The sequence below is a fragment of the Idiotropiscis lumnitzeri genome, chromosome 5 (genome assembly GCF_059441095.1).
Source record: "Idiotropiscis lumnitzeri isolate Australia: NSW breed Sydney's pygmy pipehorse chromosome 5, RoL_Ilum_1.0, whole genome shotgun sequence".
Classification (NCBI taxonomy): Eukaryota; Metazoa; Chordata; class Actinopteri; order Syngnathiformes; family Syngnathidae; genus Idiotropiscis; species Idiotropiscis lumnitzeri.
This window is the reverse complement of record NC_142395.1, coordinates 8,560,485-8,578,628: the sequence shown is the minus strand read 5'-3', so window position 1 is coordinate 8,578,628 and position 18,144 is coordinate 8,560,485. Positions and strand designations below refer to the sequence as shown.

The following is an 18,144-nucleotide window of genomic DNA, read 5'->3' as shown; positions in this document are numbered from 1 at the left end:
CGGTGGAATTTCAGGATGAACCTAAAATGTTTTTAACTTTTTACTTGTGAACTGCAATTGATCTCCAAACATTTGAATGCGCAACATGTCCAACTGTCAAGTGTTTCTCTAATTATTACACAACGCTGTACTGCGTCAACGACCTGAAGTATCATCCTTAATTTTCAAAGCCGAATATCCTTAACTGTGGACCCTCTTCCCTTGCGATAGACTGCGATTTTATGACAATGCAATGAGGAAGGAAGCACGTGCCTCATCATTGACTCCTTGAGGCAGATGTCGTGTCAGTCACCTGCCCCGTGTCCCCTGGCAGGACTCGGGTTTCTGACCACACAACTTCAATCAACATTACTCGTTAATATTTCATAACGTCTTTTGCCCAAATCCAGTCTGGGTTTTCCCCCCCACAACCAGTTTGCCTCTGTGTCCTTCTTAATCACACAGCTTTTTGGGCAGGTGTTAGTTGCCGGTCAGTCAGTTGTACACTGAGGATCAAGCCCACAAATCATGGAAGTCAAACATCTTAACCGGACATTGGCGGATCTCGCTTTTGAATTTCATATTTTATGAGGTGACAGAAATTGGACACGTTCTTTTCGGTGTGTTTTTGTACGTTGGTCGCTCGTTAATTCCAAAACAATGTGGGCTGCTTTCACTGTGTGCATTCTATTCGGTAAGTACGAACAATACTGCAATATTGAAGTGTATGATTGAAACGTGGCTTCACAATTCCGTGTCGCATTACTGATAGTTTAAAGTGGTTCTCAAACATTTTGGATGACCACCTATGATGACTTAGTTCTACAAGTGCCAAAGTAATTATTAATAATAAGTAGCCGTATAATGCGAAAATAAGGCACGAGTAATTCCTAAAAATTAAAATGCCATTATATGCCGGAGCAGTTTCTCTTAGTAAAATTAATTTAATAAAAAAACAATAGTTGAATTATGACTCAAAATGTATTGCATTTGTAGGATTAAAAAAAATACGCTGAAATATTGAGTTGAATGCTGCCGAACTGTACAGTACATGGGCTAAGATTCTTACACGTACCACTTGAGGAAGCTTGCATTTCACAAGTACCACCCTCAAGCAGGTGCCCCTGCACAGGTTTAATGACATAGGAATGCTGAAAATGAACCGCTGACACCGATGTCTGATCAAATGAACGACAGTAGTTTATAACAATTAGAACCAAATATTTTTGCGTGCAACCAGTCAACAGCGAATCTGTACTTTTCACTCCTTGTGTTGACCTGAACCGCATCATGAAAACTATTTCTATAATTGTGACTTACATGAAGCTAAATAAGTTAAGAAACTATTGAAAACACAGATTTTCTCCATGCAAGATATATAATAATTTTATGGCATATTTGTGGTGAGCTTTTCGATTCCCCATCCATTTAGTAGATCTAAATGTTTCCTTATTCATTCACAGGGATCATAAGTGATGCAAATCAAGTGAGTCCACAACCGCGAATAATACGACGGAAAATGAGCCAGCCTACCAGCTTAGACGCAGACGTCCAAAGAGTTATCAATCAGATTCAGTACTTGTCTGATGAAAATACAAATACTCGCAGCACGGACACTTCTTCCACGGGTTTGAATGGATATTCTGGTGTTTTGACTGATGTCTTCTCTGTCTTCCAACCACTGCTAAGAGAAGGCTTCATGAATGACCTTCCCAACAGTTTAGTTTGCATTTTATCTGAGAGGCAAGATTGTGGAGTGAAAGCAGAGCTCACGAAGAGAGTTTCTCTGGAGTTAGGCAAACCACTGCTGCTGTTCTTCTCATCCCTGAGATCCCAGACGTGTTCTCCCTCGAGTGATGCAGCACATGCAGATGATAGTATGATGAGCTCCTACTTCAGGGTGGAAGAATCAGCAGCTACAACACTGACCATCTTTGAGACATTTTTAACCATCTTTAAAAGCTTGCCGCTATCTGAGACTCTTATGAGTGCAGTGAGTGGCGTGGTGGATGCTGCTGTTATTTACATCTCCAACATTATGGCGACATTAATCCAAGTACCAATGGACTATGTGAAAATCGCATTACAGTTTGGAATAAGAATTCCATCTCCAAATGAAAGTGAGAGCTGCGAGCAAGGTAACCTGTCTCTCAGTATCATTTCAAAAATCTTTTGACAGTGATATAGTTATTGGAAATCCATTTATTGTTTTCCATCATTTCAGGAAATCTCAAAGAACTCATAATGTGGTGAGTGCAAAAGTTTGCCTTTATAAAAACAACAAGCAAGTACTTGAATTGCACCAAAATTGCGTGGGTACTTTCTTGACATATTGTGTTGGATTTTTTTCAGTGTTTTTGTTTTTTAGTAACACTGCTGGTAACACTTCGGTACACAAACACAGGCAAATATAACGTTCTTCATTGTTGTCATTAAATACACTAACATGGTATGTGTGAGTGTAGTTTGTAGTCTTGTAAGGCTGCACTGAACAACAATGACAAATGTCTCATCTACGGTAGCTAAAGGTAACCAAAATCTGTGAAGCACATATTACAAATATGCTCTCCAGTTGTGCACTATTGTGACAATAAACAACCACGATAATATACATAGCAATAATTAAAGGGAGAAATTTAGACATTGAGTGCATTTTAATTTTGTTAATTATTTTAGGTTTATTATAATATATTTTTATTCTGTATTTCCAATCCAAGAAGTCAAACACATATTTCCCAGAATAGAGCTTTCTAAAATGGTATGCGGTTTAGCCATTATTGAATGAATTTGTCTTGTTTAGGGGAATGAACCACAACGTGAGCTGGTCCTTCACCAACGCATTTATCGACATCCTTCTGGAGGCCCTCCTGACTCCAGAACAGTCTTTGTGCACATATCCAGGTCCAGAATGCCAGAATCCTCCTTCCCTCAACCGCAGTCTCCCAGAAGCAGTCACTAATAACAGCTATGACATGCTGCTCCGATGTGATCAGCAAAATCTGTCCGCAATCAATGATACACTTTGTGGTGAGATTCTCTATGGATCCAGAGCACAAATGTCAACATCGGTGCTCACCTTGTGTCAGGCGCTCAGCTCGCTCAGTGCCCGAGAGGTTGAGCTGGTATGGAGCAATACGTGCTATGTTATTCAAGCACTGGTGTCCCCACTCCTCGGGAGGTCATCCGATTGCAGTGTTGGAGACACGCATATCTTCCCTGTGAGCAGCCCACACGCCTCCCACGCGCCTCCCCGAAAAGCCAGAGAAGCCCCCAACCTCCAACAGCTTGTCTGTAACTACAACAGCTGGTTAGAAAACCCGGTGGTGGATGCCATCCTTGTCTCTCTGTGCAGCGACAACGAACGGGAGGAGTTTGTGAAGCATGTGTGCAACAATTCTTTAGTGATGAGGAAATTGCTCTCAGACCAGATGAACAGTTGGTTGTATGGATACTGTGCAAATTCCACAGCAGACAACGGCTACCTGGTGGATCAGTTCTGCGTCTACCAACAGTGGATTGATCAACCTACAGTTACGGTACAGCCACATCTGCTGGAGTTCTGTTTCAGCCTGGACAGTCCAAAACTCATAAAACTCATCTGCGAGCATACTGGCTTCTTCATGTTGTTATTCTCCAACCCGGAAAATGTGAGGTTCATGCCAAACTGCACGGTCGCGCCACTTGCAACACTGTTTCCTGGCCCGGATCCACTGTCGTCACTATCGTGTCACTACTCGGAGTGGGAAGATGTGATGCAAATTACATCAGATGTCTTGGCGCAGTGCATACGCAATGATCCCACAGATTTCGCAGACAAGGTTTGCGCTAATATAACCTTTTTAAATAGTCTGTTAGGTAATCAGGACAATGCCTGGCTTGAGGATCATTGCAGAACTGCTTTGATTTTTCCACCCACCACTACGGCTCCACAACCTTCTGGTATTTTGGACTGGTGCGACTACAACTCATGGAAGAATCGGCAGGTGGACGATTCAGTGGTCGGACTGTGTTGGCAGCATGACCAGCTTGCTTTTCAGAAGAATGTCTGCTGTGAGGCAACTTTATTTGAAAAGCTCTTACAGAACCCTCTGAACAAATGGCTGAAAACAGTGTGCGCAGATAAGGAAACTGAGGAAATAGAGGGCACACCACAGGTGTGTGTTTTATTTGGCTCAATCCATTCAATTAGGATGACAAGAATGAATGAGATTCATCATCTCTTTTTAATCTTTTTTGTTCTTCAGGTGTGCAAGTATTCCGAATGGACTCGCCCCATCATCGTTGACATGACTGAAGTGGCTCTGTGCGCAGAAAGGGACCCAAAAAACTTCACCTTCAACGTCTGCTCCAATGAGGCAGTCCTGCACAACCTGATGGCGAACCAAGACAACACTTGGCTGATTAGGTATTGTGCCAACCATTCAAATCTGGATGAAGATGGGGAGGGAGACGGAGATGGGACAGGATTCAACCCCGCAGAGCAGTGCCAGTATTCCACTTGGAGTATATCCCTCCCGGATGCGGTGCTCTTCACACTCTGCTGGGAGCATGATCAGTTCAACTTTGTGTCATCTATTTGCTCCAATCCTGCCCTTCTCTACTTGCTGGCACATGAGCACACTAGCATGTGGGTGAGCACCATGTGTGCCACCTACACCAACCACACCACCACAAGTAACCAAACCTCTGAGGACATTTGCTTGGTCAAACAATTGTTGAGGCACTTCAACTGGACCTGTCCTGTTGACTTGAGCGCAGCCTGCCAGCCTGGGGCAAGCCAGGACATGGTCCTGCGATTGATTATACGCTGCTGGACAGACAGTCTGATGTCCCGGGTGGGTCATTTGGTGACTCCATCCGCAGCTGAAGTGTTGGACCAAGCAGTCAGCACATCTATTCTTGTCTTGCTAGCAATAGAGGAGATCCAGAACACTTCACTGCACGTCATCAAGAACATACGCATTAGTGTCCTGGACTCTGTAGCTCGTTATCTCGAAAGGGAGAACAACTTTGATAAAAAGAGAGTCTTGCTGCAGTGTTTTGGGGTAAGGTTATTACTTTTTTATAATTTAGGGATATTGCTAAAATTACCAATTCCCTTGTTCTTAGAAACCGAGGTTGATTTGGTTGGTAAATCACAGCATGTAGCATTTGAACAGTATTGTATATTTTAGGTTTACATTATGAGCTTTCTGCTGTGATATGTGCTATTATTATTCCACAAAATCAGACAGGCTGGTGCTGTGTAACTTCCCAGCCATCTCACTACCTTGCTATGTTGTGGCCTGTGATTTTCTCCTTTTCAGACAGTCCTGACCAGCTTGATGCAGACAGCCCGGGATGGAACTACGAATGAATATTTCATCATCATTAAAGTAAAATGTTATATCATTTGTGCCTTATTTATGTCCTTTCCGGGTGGTTTTGTCACAGTTTCTCTGTCTATGTAGGAATACTTCAGCATACCATTGGCCAGCCTGAGGTCAGTGCTTAGTGCTGCGCACATCACAACTCTCAGGCTGATCCTCCAATACTATGCAAGAAATAAGGATACAATGAAGGTGATTATATTGTTACAGATTAGCGTGTGTAAAATGTGCCACGCCCGTTGACTCAAAAGTGATTTTGCTTGTGTTGCCAGCTGACTGATAACTACCTGTCCACCCTGATATCGGTGCTGTTCCACAACCATCTGGCAAAGGACGGAAGTCTTTTTTCAGAGCTGGCTCCCCTTTTGAAGGAAGCAAGTCCTATTGACATCCGGACTTTGCCTCCTCTGCAAAATAACCTTGATGTGTACGAGACGCCATGTTTATTTACAACTAAGCTGATCATCGCCATTGTGATTTCCACAATCCTATATTGCATTTTTTATTCAACCTTTACTCAGTTGAACTAAGCACGAAACAAGACTTGATTGAATCGTTCTATTTTGATCAGCGCCAAATTTAAACTTGTACAAATGCAACAAAAATCATATTTCTTAGGAAAATGGGGATAAAATCAACCACAGTATTTAATAATATACAGTATAGTTACCATTCACCTCAGTAAGTTCACTTACACATTCAGGTGAGAACTAATATAAGAGATGTATGTAGGTGGTATGGTGTACCAGTGTTTGCATTTTGCAATAAAGATAATGCTCCATTTTGGTTGGCATTGTCAGACATTAATTTGACTCCCTATTTTTAATTATTTTTTTCCATGATACTGAACTATGTTGCCCCATCATGTGAAATGAAGTATCAAAAATGTTAAAAACACAAATGATCACTCAAGTAAAGCTGTGAAAACCACAACCCCATTATTTATACTTACCTAACAGTCTCAGTCAAAGCTATACTATTATCGGTTTACAATTTTGTGCTTATCTGGTGCTGACATTTAGACTTTCAGATTTTGACATGAATAGAGGGTTTGACAGCCTAATGTAACATATCTGTATGAATTGAAATGTTTTTTTTTTTTTTCAGGAGGGAAACCATAAACAACAACTTACATCATATGTCTGCGGCTCAGCAGCGAGCCTTTGGATTGTGGTACAGTACAATTTTGCCCCCGTCCAACATCAATGAAGCTCATGAGTCACTCATCAGGGACACTGGAAATGTGATAACTTACCTGCCCTTACACAACTTCCAACACCTCTCACCTGCTCAGGTGACAGTCCTCTGATCTGTGACACCACGTTGAGGAAATATGACGCTGTCACTTCAATTTGTCTGTCGCCGGCTGGTCAAATGTTGAGTTCTTCATGATTGAACACGCAGCTTTTGGGGAGCGAAATCAATATATTACAATATACTTCAGAATATAAAAGTTGCATTTGCTTGTGCGCACTCTCCAGCTTCCTCTTAAAATCCAAAAACCAATGGGCTCATTGAAGACTCTCAATTGTCTGTGGGTGTGAATATGAGCGTTCATGGTTTTGTGTCACAGGGTTATTATATTTCATGAAAACTAATGAGATAACTAAAACTATAACTGATAAAAACATTTTCATTAATGAAGTAAATATAAAAATGAAAGAAATCTTAACACAAACTACATCTTGCGTTTATAAGACAAACTAAAACTAACTAGAATTATGGTGAAAATCTCCTTTATTTTTGTCTTTCAGACTTGTTTTTAAACATATTTAAAAATGATGTCCGTACAGAAGAAAGAAGGTCTAACAGTCGATTGTGAATTATAGTTTATTTTATTACACAATAGTGACCTTTTTAATCTTGCAATTGAAAAATACATATATTTAAAAAACTGTGAAAATAATAGTAAAACTAAAGTGAGGAATTTTGGACTAAACTAATAAACTAACAAAGCTGCTCTAAAAAGTAATTCAAACTAATTGGAAAAAATAAATCAATAAATGGTCTTTCATTTTAAAGGGAGTTTTGTTAGGCATCTTTTAACCATTATTTGTTTGTTTGTGTGTTTTGTTATAAATTATATTATATATTTTTTTAGATACACACGATAAATAAAACCATACTTCCTCAACAAATTGTGGGGCATTGAAGGATAACCCCAGTAAATGATAATGTGGATCACCTTTTTTAACATTTACAAAAAATTGCCACATTTCTGTTTTTATAAATGAATTTTAATAAATTTAATGTTTTTTTTTTAATAAATAAATCATAACTAGTGACAAAATACATGCACTTGCGGTGGGTATGTGTGAAAGCATAAAAAAATTTTTTTTTTTTGGCCTTCTCTACTGAACACTACTATCATTAATAATGATTTCATTATGTTTGCCCCTAGCTATTAGATGGACTGGATATATTGCAAAGAAACAGCTTGACTTCCTTGAAGCAGGAATTTGTGGCACAGAGCATCATCGGCACCTTCAAAAACTTGACTGCTCATGACTTCATCAGGTCAGGAAATACTCCAGAGACCACTGCAACACTTTCTGCAAACTTATGACTTCTAAATATTGCTTTTCTATTCATTTGGATTTCAAATATGGCGTGTGGTGCACTGTAAACTCACCAGACACTTCACAAAGTACGATATCTTCCGTCTAATTAGATCCAGCACCGTAGCTTCAACCAAAACTGACTTTAAAGAGATGATATAATGTTCACTTTTGATTGACACTGTTAAAAAAGTGTTGAGTTAACTATGTATTTAATCTTGCATTTATGATTTTTATGTAGAGCTGCGCTTTCATGAGTTATAATATTTTGGTGCTATCATTTAGCTTAATGAAAGGAGTACAACATTTGGAACACCATAGCAAAGCAAAATAAAATCAACAAAATTATGTCTTTGTAAATTAATTCCTCAAAATGGCATTTTGGATCAGAATTGTGCTGTTGACTGTCTGCGATTTTAGGCTGGATAGTCTCTCATGCCTGGCAGAGCCAAGTGACCTCTTCGCATACAAAGGCAGTGAGGCTTTCAGTGTAATCTGGGATGTCATCGTGAACTGCACTCACGAAGGACTTACCATACCAAATCACTTGGTAAGGAACAGCCACGTGCATTTGGGCTGCTTCCTATATTTTGTGTTGTTAATGTCTTTTTATTTTTAACATGACATTTAGTTATCCTCCATGCAGTATCAGTCAAAGATGTTGACACTTTCTCATGATTTTGAATAAGTTCTAACTTGGGCCTGTCCAATTATATCGGCCGCTTTAGCATTGGCCAAAATAACTGGCCATATGGCTGATGTTTTCCAATTGCTATAAAAAAAAAAAAACGTTGTCTTATATTGTATTGTTTTGATTGTATACTACAGATCGACATTACATAACTAACAATGGCTTCATTATTTACTACACAAATCTATACTATAACCTCAAATCCCTATTTATGTACTTAGAATTTTCAACCTAGTGCAAAGCTTAACTTTTGCAGCCGTTGCTCGGCTGAGCAATGCAAGTTGCGCAAAGAATTGACCTAGATGCAAGAGGAAATTCATAGCCAGTACCAGTTTAGTTCATATATATATATTATTTAAATTAATCAAACAATTATTCAGGAATCAATATTTTTTCCTGTCAAAAATCAGCATCGGCCTCAAAAGATCCATACCGCTGAACGCTCGGTCTTTACTTTCGACTCTTTCTGTAGGTCATGCTTCCTTGCCTGTTCTTTCTTACAGACCACCAGTCTGTTACTGAACAGCACTGAGTTAAAGATCCCATCCTCACTCAGTCCAAAGAGACTGTCAGAAATTGCCCACCTACTGCCGTCCCTTGGCGCCACTTTCCTGCTGGGCCTCTCCCCGTCGCAGCTGCTTGCCTCACTTCCTGCCCTCAAAGCTGTGTCTTTCAGTCCTGCACAGGTAGAGAGTTGCACACAACACGGGGATTTTGCAGGATGTCATATGAGGAAATACAGAAAAGTTCCATGCATTATGGTGAACCACTTTTTAATTCAGAAAGTCAATGTGGGTTGCACGCAAGTGAAATTCCTTGCAGGGACCCTGGTGGTCACATAATTTGGTGCCTGAGTATAGGTGGGCAATTTGTCCTGGCTCCCTTAGGTACACCTGACAGGCAGGAACATGGCAGCGCTCACCTCAGAAATAAAATAAACATTCAAAATGTTCACAACAGACAAAGTTTTACTTGTAATGTGAATCTGGAAACAATTCAAAATGCATAATCCTAGACACAATTTGAGGTGCTCATGTCAGTCGTAATTTCAAATCACCCTGTATTGTGTTGGATTTATTGTATGTTGTGGCCAAATAATCTGAAATGTTCATGTTTGTGATTCTATAGATTTTTGTTTGTGAACACATTGTTTACAAAGATTGTGTAATTACAAAAAATGCGGACCGTTGTTTTCTTGTATTAGAAATAAGTAAAATATTTTTTGATGGAGCTGCAAAGTTTGTGAAACACAAACTTGAGCCACAGCCAATTTATTTTGTAGAGTGCTGAGATGATGCTTTCCACTAACAAAATGTTTCAAGTCCTGCTGGTGCCCTCGAAGTGCACTTCTTCTTGATCTTTTGTTTTTTTTATCCAATGCAGGCCTCCATAATTGTTGACAAGCTGTCATCGATCAACGCAGTAGGCTTTTTTTTTCCTCCTCAAAATGAAAGTTGTTATCATAGTTTGCTTTGTAGTGTTTTTGTTTGTCATGACCTTCATGGCGCTCGCCCCATCCTCCCTGCCTAGCTGAGTGATCCAGGCCGCCTCCAGGAGCTCGGTTCTATCAGTGTAGGACTAAAGACGGAGACGTTATTGATGCTGACATCTGACAGGCTGTTGTCATCGCTACCTGACCTGGCGCAACACTCAGCGGGACTCCACCCACCACAAGCAAATGCTATTGCCACCAAACTCTGGGTATAACTCAAACATACAAAAATAATGGGTGGAAGATCAAAACGTAATCTTAATTTCTCCTTTTCATTTCCATTTGAGCAGTAGCCTCCTGGCTCCAATGCCCGTGTTCTTATGATGGGCAACTGCTTTTTTAATTTTTATTTTATTTTATTTTGCTCTGCCAGACTAGGATACATCAATAATGCTTTACGTTTATTCTAACCAGGGCTTTCCAGAGGTCATCTTCTGGTTGGACGACGTCGAGCCACTACTTTGTTGCACTCCCCTTCTAAGCATACTGCCCAGAGCTTCTCTACTAACGGACATCTCCAGTGCATTCACTAAACCGTGGAACACACAGCAGGTTTCAAACAGCTCATCTTCTTTTAGCATTGCTTGAGTTCAAAGATGTGATGGTATGTGGCTCCAATAGTTTCTAAATGACTAAAGTGTCCAGAAGAGGTAATGTCACTGTTTCTGTAACTAGACTTGCTTGGAAACAACAAACGATGTCGGATTTCCATTGTTTTTCCATCACGGCGAGATCTGTGTGCTACAATTTTGTAACAAAAAAAGTTGTTTTCATGTTCTTCCCTAGGCTATAGCAATATTGAAAAGGGAGCTGAATACAAAATCAAACTTAATCGGAGATGTCCTGTAAGTATAAGTTTTGAAGTCTAATTCAATTCACGCACCGTCTGTGTGAAACACTTATACTGAAACAAAATGCTCATTTCTGTGTTCTGTCAACCATTGTTACAATTTTACTGACTCGCAGTTCGTATATTTGTGTGTTTGTGACCTTTACATGATCAGGAGTCTCGGGACGCTGGGACAGGGCATGAGCTGCCTAACCATACAGCAACAATTCAGGGCTGACGCCTCACCTGCAGCGGTTAAGAAAATCTTGAGTCTCCTCAGGCAGCAGCCCAATCCTCTGCACACCTCACTGGTAAAATGTAGCTACAGTAGATATTGACGGAAAAAATTGGATCTCTTCAACACGCTTGATGACTGTTTACTCTCCAATGCAGAAAAAGTGTGTGATCAAGGAGGTCCACCAATTTGAGTTCTTCTCTGAACTGCTTCAAGACTTAGGGGTGGAGATGGCACTGTCTATGCCGTGAGTGTGAATAATTATTTGAATTATAAGAATTGTACAATAATCTAAATAAACACGAATCAGTTTAAAAAAAACCCATCTCAGTTATCAGAGCAATATTATTACTACAAAAGAATGTATTTTCCCACTATTGGATTGAATTACAATGTGCAAATCTACCTTATCCACGTTTTTTTAAAATAATTGAAATTGCAGAAATATTAATGATCGCTTTACTGATTATTCTTCATGTGCATTGGTGTGAATGTGAGTATGTATAGTTTTGTCTGTCTGCATCATGATTGGCTGACGACAAGTCCAGCACATAGCCAGCCTCTTTCTTAAAATCAGATTGGATCTGCTCTATTTATCTGTGACCTTGTAGAAAAGGGAATGGATGGATTCACTGAAGAATCATGACAAAAAAAGTACAAATAAAAAAAAAATAAAAACACCATTGTCATCATTCATATTCAACAGTTTCAGATATACGTTTTTTTTTTCTCTGCAGGGTGAGCACCATTAAAAAGTTTCCTTCAGACGTGATGGACACTTTGCGTCAAATGATAATTGAGGACCCTGTTCCGTTTTTCATGATGTCAAAAACACAACAACTGCTTCTTGTGGACAAGATGGTGCAGAGGCTGGTCAGAAGATTCCTCTGAAGATTTTTTCATATGACTGTAGACTCAAAGTCTGACACTTATGTCAATGTGTTTGTCGTTTTGTGTCCACAGGGCATGTACACCGGAGTGTACACTGAGGAGGAGTTCCGCTCTCTGGACATTATGGCCACGTTTGTTTCAGATGAGATTCTGGTCCAGCTGGATCGCACATTCTTCCTGAACAATCTGGATTTTCTCCAGACATTGTGCTACAGCAGCAGCAAGATGGAAATTGTGGCGCGAATCCTGCAGGAAGTTGCTGTCTTTGGGTATATATATATGTTGAATTACAAGTCAATCAAGGAGTTACTCTTCTTTTTAATGTTATGCAGGATTTTTATTTCTTCAAATCAGATTAATTAGTTTTTTTCCAGAGCAGTTGTATGATTTTAATTTTTTTCTTCAGCCCTGCAGTGGAGAATTGGAACCAGACTACACTGAGTCAAATAGACCGGTTTCTTTTTTTCCTTCCTCAGGACAGACTGCAGGAAATTTCCTTTGTGAGTTCAATGCTGTAAAATTTCCATTTATTTAAATAGTTATAAAAAAATTGTTTTGCTGTGAACAATAAATCTTTTGGCCGCATTGTATTTATATTAAGGTCCAAAAATCTTCAGGGAGTTGTTTGGATTGTTACTTGATATGATCCATTCTACGCAAAGAGAGCCTGTCATGATATCCTTTAAGTTCAGGAGGTGTCAGGATCAGGTTTTGTCCTGTAAATGATCGTTGTGTCACCATGTTGATGTGTGTGTTACAACAACAGGATTTGATGACTCTTGGCCGTATTGAGAAGCTGTTCATCAGTCAGCGCCAGTGGGAACGACGTGTTGTGGGTCGTCACTGTTTAGATGAGCATGACAAGTGGCGGTTCGCTGAAAAGCAACAGTTTGTTCTTCAGTTCTTTTTAGGTTTCCTAAAGAAAAATCCTCTGTCACGTAAGCATCATTTTAATACTCCACAGCATTTTAGGAAACTACACATAGCATAATTAAATGCTCCTAGTTCAGATTCCATATAAAATACGTATCACATCTATCCATATGAATATTTGTATTATTTTTTTTTTTCTATTATCTAAACAGCGGCTCCGATGGTTCCCACATGTGAGATTCTGCAGACAACTGCTCCATTTGCTTGGACCACTGACAGCCTGACGAGCATGTCGCCATCAGCCTTCACAAACTGCCTGGAGCTGATTGGCCATGATCCCCTTCTTGCATCTTACCAACGCAGCGCAGTCTTCCAAAAAGTCAAACAGGTAAGACTTTGCAACATAACAGTGAGCATCATTACAGTAAAACTGATGGTGTGCAATTTGCCCTTCTTTTCTGGCCAAATGGAATGGAATGAAGATGTTCGGCCAAGTTTCTTCCTTCTCCCAGTCCATCATCAGTCAGATGGGCCGGCTGACCTTGGAAATGGCACCAGAGGAGATCCGTATGCTCCGACTGACTGAAAGAAGCAGCATCGCTGCTTTGGGCGCCATCAGTGAGTGGAGCGATGAACAGGTGAGTGCTGGGAGACATTTACTTTAGTAGATGGATGGATGGATGAATGCATGGCAAGATATATGGACTGGATGGACTCCTTTACTCATCTATATGAGGAATTCACACACAAAAGAGTCACTTTGCCCTAAAACACTTATGCTATTTATACAAAGCTTGGAATATATATATTTCAAATGCAGTGGTAGGAATGAACAAAATACAAATACTTTGTTAGTGTGCTTCAGTTTTTCAGGTTATCGTCCTCTTATTTTCTTTGATCTTATTTCTTTTTCTCTGGACCATTTATTAATATACCCTATTTTAAGATATCAGTACTCTCTAGTCCTTATTGTGTCTCTGTGAATGTGACGAGATGTAAAAAACAACAATAAATATCTTATTAATATCTTGGAGTCTCTGGGAAAAAAAAAAAAAAAAACGGGAGAGCAGTGACATGGTTGACAGTAAACCAAGAAGCATTAACGCTGACCACATACTCTATAACAACAATGGCAGAAGATTCAGAAAAAAAGATATTCGCCATTCATGGCTTTTTTTTTTTTTTAAACAATTGTTTGTTTAAAAACATTTAAATCTAAGTTTACTCCTCAAAGTACATAGTGAGAGTAGTAATCTTTTTTCTCCACCTTTGATGAAATGTGATAACAATAGAGGTTAACGGTGGAAACCTTTTCAAATCCAATTTTATTGCTTTCATCATGCTACCCCTATTCTCCTCCTACACATTACCTGCTCAGTTTGTCAGGGTGTCTCTTGACATTTACCATCTTGGTCTGCGGTGGTCGACTTTACGCAAATCCCTTGTATTGGTATTTTAAAGGGGTAGACGGATGACGACATTTGCTTTCTCCCTAGTTGGTTGCACTGTTCTCAACAATGTTGAACTCCACCAAGCTGAACCCGAGCCAACTTGACTCCAGCACACTGGTAGCCATTGGATACATGGTGTGTGGAGCTAAAGAAACAGAACTTAGCTCTTTCAATGCTGTTGAGTTTAGGTGAGAAAATAAACATATTTACAATATATGTAAAGATGTAAGCATCCTTTCGTCACTTTCAACCTCACAGATCACTGATTTACTATGTCTCCCCCTGGTGGATATAGCAAGGCGGTGCTCTGGCTGGGTCAGCTCAAGCTCTCCTGCTCAGAAGAACAGTTGTCAGCGCTGGTGGGCCTGCTGACCCACAGTCTGGCTTTTGGACCCATCAGTTCATGGGGGACGGAGGTTTTCATTGAGATAGGGGTCCTGGCAGGTATTGAGAGTTCACCTTTACAGATGCATTCCAATGTCTCATTGAAATGAGTTATTCAAATTCATTTATTTTTCAAATTCGTTCAATTATTCAATTCCAAATTTTAACCTCACAATTTTTTTTAATTGCTGTGTCGTGAAGCACTAGATTGTTCTACTTTAGGAACTTAAAAGAAATAATCGAGTAGTGGGATATACATTAGTTGAAATATTCATCCATCCATTTTTTTATAGGGCTTGTCCTCATTTGGGTCACAGGCGAGGTGGATCTTATCCTAGCTGACTAGATGAGGATGGGGTACACCGGACTGATTGCCAGTTATTCTTGAATTATTTTGAATCAAAAATGGTGAATTATCATCATGGAAAAAAACATTGAGTGTACTGTCCAGTACAGCTGTAATAAAGAAAGTATTCACTTGAGAAACATTAAAAACACTTTTTTTCGTTCTCTATTTTAAAATCAACTTTGTAGATTGTATTTGTTCATTGGAGCATCCCATAAATCTTGACACTTAGTCTCCACATGAACTTTTTACAGCTGGTCTCCCAGATATGGCCATGTCGGCTTTGGTGAAAGAGCAAATAGAAGGAATAACACCTACGGCTATCTCTATGATATCACCTGATAAATTTGCTGTAAGTTGACTTAGATTCTTCCTTCATCTGTATGAATATTCCAGTCTGCTATAACTGTGTTTTTTTTGTCCTCTGCTTTCCTGTCCCCATGTCATATCGCGTGAAGGTGGTGTTCAATCAGCGGCAGATCAGCGTGTTCTCTCATGAGCAGGCTGCTGCAGTAACAGAGAAGCAAATCACAGCTCTGTCATACGTTCAGAGGACCGCTCTCTTTCTGGTGCTGACACCCTGGGAGGACAGGCATGTGGACTTTAGGGGTGAAGACACGCTCACATCTTTATTTGTCTGTGTTCTACTTTTTTTTTCATAGCTTATGTGAGTAATAAAAACACGCCCCAATAATAGTGATAAATCATGTTTATAACTAGCTACACATGAATTTCAAGTACACAAATTCAATGTTTTTGCACCGACAAAGTTTTTGTAAAAAAAAAAAAAAAACTTCGCGAGCTCTTAAATGTTTCTGTCTATCTTTAGTTTGCAAGGGAACCTAAAGTTTTTCCTTTTGGGTCAACCTTTGAGTAAACATATGTAGCGTCCAATCCGCAGGGCGTTCTGCAGTCATTCTTTTGATAGACATACGTAAACCTCAGGAACTCACTCTTTTGGTTACTCTAAGGCAGAGGTATTCAATTAAAAGTCACAGAGGTCCACGACGAAAATTTCTTCCAATTAAAAGGTCCGAACCAAAGTCCAACTTCCCGAAATGTCTAGCCTATGTTCACATTTTTATATAGTTTCAATATTTAGTCATTTTCAACAGAGCGCACTTATATACTAAATATTTAGCAATGTTCCCATGAAACACCTTTGCCAGTCAAACAAATATAAGGCGTTTATTTCACATTCAAGAAAATGTGGCTCCAGGAATTTAAGGGTGCCACTTCCAGAAAAAAGTTAACATCTTTTACCTTTTTTTTTTTTTAAATCAAAGAGTTATCAGCCTAAAAAAAACGGAAAGCCTAATTATCCAGGTAAACCAGGTCAACATGTTCAGTACACAATCAATATCGCCTTGCCTACTTTCTACCTTTACTTTCTCTCCTAGCATGCTGGGGTGTGTGCGAGTGTGTGTGTGTGTGTGCGTGTGTGCGTGTGTGTGATGTGGTTCTTAGTGTGGTGTGCAACACAAATATAAAACAGAGTGAGGTGAATTTGCTCTTGAGCAGAGGTGGGCAACTCCAGTCCTCGAGGGCCGGTATGCTGGATGTTCATGTCTTCCTGCTCCAACACACCTAATTCACATGAGCACAATTGTTATCCAGATTCTGCAAAGCTTGCCGATCATTTGAATATAAAACATCCGGGATACGGGCCCTCGAGGACCAGAATTGCACACCCCTGCACTTGCAGGCTTCTAAAAAATAAATACATTTTTTTTTTAAATGTATCGTAATCTATTAAAGTTATTTAGGCCAACCTTGTTGAAAGCATTTGAGCGCAACCTTGTTCAACTTCAATTCGGAAAGCTTAAGTACTCTATTGAAGTAGTTGTTCATTAGTCTAAGAATAATATGTAGATATTTGACAGTTGGATGTTTGCAATGATGTGTTAATGTACTCCTACAGGGAGGTCCCAGGGACGGACGCTGGGCCCCAGCTCTCTGTACCTGATCCTGGGCTTGCTGATGGTGCAGCCTGAGCTGACATAAGTTGCTTCATGACACTATTATCCCCCGGATCAGGAAGCACCGACTCACCCACACAACCAAAGCTACCCCATTTTTCTGTGCAATACTATACCGCTTTGAAATAATTACGTAGCATATTGAATTGATGTCCATCCATTTACTCATGTTTCTATATCACTTGTCATCATTAGGGTCACAAGTGAGTTCCAGCCAACCCTGGACTTGTCACCTGCTAATTGCATAGCACATATTTGTGTTTAATGACATTATATACACCCTTAGGTATGAGTGTGAGCATGGATGGTTGTTTGTCTATGTGTGCTCTGCGATTGGCTGGCAACCAGTTCAGGGTGTACCCCGCCTACTCCCCGACAAGAGCTGGGATAGGCTCCAGCAACCCCCGCGACACTGGTGAGGAGAAGCAGTACAGATAATGGATGGATGGATGACATACAATTTAAGACATTCAGTTCTGACAATTGGCATGTTTGGAAATTCACGCTGACACCAGCGCATTTACTACCCTCCTGTTAATTTCCAAACGCAGCCTATGGTCTAAACCAGGGTTGCCCATTACGTCGATCGCAATTGACCAGTAGCTCGCCAAGTTGATGTCGCTCGATCGCATTGACATACAGAGCAGCCAGTTCTAGACCTGTTGCGGGCCTCATCAGCCTCAAGAGCGCTAACTAGAAAAATGAGCAGTTTCCATTTTGTGCCGTCTACTCTAATTATGTGTCATCATCCACACCGCTTATCCTGTAGAGGGTCGCGGGAGGGTGCTGGAGCCTATCCCAGCTGACTATGGGCGAAAGGCTCACTACACCCTGAACTGGTCGCCAGCCAATTGCAGGGCACACACCGACACCATCACTGAGCGAGACCCGATCCCACGCTGCCCGCACACAAGTCAGGCGAGTGTACCACTACACCATCAGTGACTGTCTACTCTAATCCTAATAATAAAATCTAAAAATGACATGAGAACATGGAGGATTTTTGTTTTCCTGTGGGCTCCGTGGCGGGGCGCCTCGCACTGATTGGAGAGCCAGGGGGAAGTGGG

At 40.3% G+C, this 18,144-nt stretch overlaps 1 protein-coding gene across 1 annotated transcript; it reads left to right on the top strand.

The window, feature by feature from the left end:
- Positions 1-639: 639 nt before the first annotated feature.
- Positions 640-17,102, top strand: strc1 (stereocilin 1). The gene is made up of 29 exons (XM_088296053.1): positions 640-673; positions 1,443-2,117; positions 2,204-2,228; positions 2,780-4,133; positions 4,224-5,024; positions 5,286-5,354; positions 5,430-5,540; positions 5,621-5,775; positions 6,456-6,642; positions 7,750-7,865; positions 8,327-8,456; positions 9,101-9,283; positions 9,981-10,019; positions 10,128-10,298; positions 10,504-10,641; positions 10,876-10,934; positions 11,094-11,229; positions 11,312-11,400; positions 11,891-12,026; positions 12,117-12,313; positions 12,451-12,544; positions 12,811-12,982; positions 13,130-13,305; positions 13,400-13,555; positions 14,414-14,556; positions 14,664-14,812; positions 15,353-15,450; positions 15,557-15,707; positions 17,020-17,102. Exons 1-29 carry the CDS (start codon positions 640-642, stop codon positions 17,100-17,102), a joined length of 6,027 nt encoding a protein of 2,008 aa, XP_088152179.1.
- The last annotated feature ends 1,042 nt before the right edge of the window (positions 17,103-18,144 follow it).